The 2,350-nt window shown below is 48.2% G+C and overlaps 1 protein-coding gene across 1 annotated transcript in view; it reads left to right on the top strand.

The window, feature by feature from the left end:
- Positions 1–1,807, top strand: part of NDUFS6 (NADH:ubiquinone oxidoreductase subunit S6) — a 15,463-nt gene extending 13,656 nt beyond the window's left edge. Inside the window, exons 3-4 of the mRNA XM_004380279.2 lie at positions 447–569; positions 1,539–1,807. Of these exons, the coding sequence (XP_004380336.1) occupies positions 447–569; positions 1,539–1,604 (189 nt within the window). The 3' untranslated portion in view covers positions 1,605–1,807. The remainder of the gene's footprint in view (positions 1–446; positions 570–1,538) is intronic.
- The last annotated feature ends 543 nt before the right edge of the window (positions 1,808–2,350 follow it).

The raw sequence follows: 2,350 nt of genomic DNA, 5'->3' as shown, positions 1-2,350 counted from the left end.
CCCATTCCCAAATGGGATTATAACCCCAGGCATAGAGGTTAGGATTTACAACATGTATTTTGGGGGGACAGAATTCAGTCCATAACAGGAGGGGACTTCTTGCAACGTTTCTGTAAGTTTGGAACTATGTCCAAATGAAAAATTAAATGTGTTTGTTTTGGTGGGGGGGGGTGGGTGGCGATGAACATGTAATTTAATTAAATTATATATCTTGAAGGTCGCGAATGATCACATTTAAACTGAAATGTACAGAATAAATTGGTACTGATAGCATATGAGTTTGTTTGGGGGGCTTGTCTACATGAAAACCAAAAGCAAAAAAACCAAACCCGTTACCATCAAGTCGATTCTGACTCATAGCAACCCTATAGGACAGAGTAGAACTACCCCCTAGGGTTTCCAAGGAGCACCTGGTGGATTGGAACTGCCTTTTCTTCTCATTCCAGGTGAATGAGAACTTTGCCATTGACTTGATCGCCGAGCAGCCCGTGAGTGAGGTAGAGAGCCGCGTGATATCGTGTGACGGCGGCGGCGGAGCGCTGGGCCACCCGAGAGTGTACATAAACTTGGTACCGTGACCTCGTCAGTTCCTTCTCCGCAAGCATGTTCTGATCATTTGTTAGTGGCCAGAGTTCACCTTCACTCCCGAGCCCCCAGCCTTTCTTTCCTACGCTTACCTGCTCAGGTAGTCCTTCCATGTTCACTGAGACGGCCCATCCACCCATGTGGTCTTGCCTTCAGAACCGTACTCGGGGGCCTAAGTAAGATGACATGCCTGAAGGTGGTTTTTCAATGGTGACGTGGTGTACAATGTGGCAGTGTCATTGGCACCTCCCTCTTCTCAGATGTGTAGGCATCTGCCTTTCATCCCCGAGCCCTCCACGGTTTGTAATGCTTTGTGTCTGTTGATAAGCCTAGAATACAGGCAGCAGAGAAGGAGGGAGCACAGGACGGGAGACCAGAGGGAGACCATGGCCTACAGCCAAATGGGAATGTAGCGTCAGGGAGGTGAAGGAAGTCTGTGGTAAAAGCTTTAGTCATAGGCAGTTGGTTCCTAGTCCTTGGCTAAGAGGACCCTGTCTTTATTCAGGGTTCCTTCATTAAAGCCGTCATTTAGCTTGGGTGCCTGTCCTGAGGACAGTATGAAGTGTGTACGCTGTGAAGCAGCCTAGAGCAGGACCCCCGCGGCCCCTTCCGCGTGTGTCCTGGCATACCCCCGGGGGCTGAGCCTCACAGTGTGGCGTCCCAGTCGTCCCAGGACTCTTGTAGCCCATGTGGTGACAGTCCTTTGAGGTGGACGTGGTACAGAGCCCGAGCCTGGGGCTGGGAGGTGTCCGGTCCTTTGCCCACGGTCTCCAGTGGGTTGGGAGAAGTGGAATTGACACACAGTTCATTCCGAGCCTCGCATTTTAAAGCTGCTTATGGTTGACATTCTATTTGAAGTTTCGTATTTACTGTTTAATGTCTAGTGTCTAAACGTGTTGGGATTTGAAGTAGAATATGGAAATACGCGATCTCTCCTTTTGAATTCTTTTCAGGACAAAGAAACAAAAACGGGGACCTGTGGTTACTGTGGGCTCCAGTTCAGACAGCACCATCACTAAGCTGGATGGCGCTTCCGTTCGAACAGCACCGTCGCTAATGTGGACGGCGACTCCATCTCAGCGGCACCGTCCCCACAGCGCGTGGTGCGCTCCTGGTCCCGAGAGGCGGCGCGTGTAGGCTGCGGTGTCAGGGATGAAGCACCAAGAGATCCTGAGCGCTGTGGGGAGAATTCTGTCTGAATAAAGATGTTACTGTAAAGGAAGACGGTACATAGTTGTTTTTGTTTTTGTTTTTTTTTCATAGAATGAACTTTTGAAAATGTGTATTTATTTACAAATCAGAATTGAAAGCAGGCCCCGTCTCTAGGGTGAAGCCTCTGACCTATCCTTCAGAGAGGCTCTTCAGACAGCGGCAGCGGGCGGCTGAAAGAACCGGGAGGGGACAGAGAGCAAAGGGCCGCATCTGTTAATCTGCAGATGAAACTGAGAGCTTAGTTGGCTTCCGAGGCCACAGCTGAAAGGGGCCGGTGCCAGCATGGAGCCTGGCTTCATCTGTCTGGAAAGCTCGCACTGTTTCCCTGTTGCTTACATGCAAAGTTAAATTTCCCTCCCATCCTAATTTTGATGGTGAAACATACTATTTTAAAATCCTGAAATTTAAGTATCTATTTGAAGGTATTAAAAGTTACTTACTGTCTAAATGTAGGACAACCTGTGTATTTAAAAGAGCAGTGATTATAATACAATATAACACAAAATACAAGTAGAATAAAATTATGAGGGAAAAGATAAGAGGCTTGGTAAAA

This window comes from Trichechus manatus, unplaced genomic scaffold, assembly GCF_000243295.1.
Source record: "Trichechus manatus latirostris isolate Lorelei unplaced genomic scaffold, TriManLat1.0 scaffold00072, whole genome shotgun sequence".
NCBI classification, from domain to species: Eukaryota; Metazoa; Chordata; class Mammalia; order Sirenia; family Trichechidae; genus Trichechus; species Trichechus manatus.
Note: the sequence above shows the minus strand (reverse complement) of the source record. Positions and strands in the feature narration are given on the sequence as shown.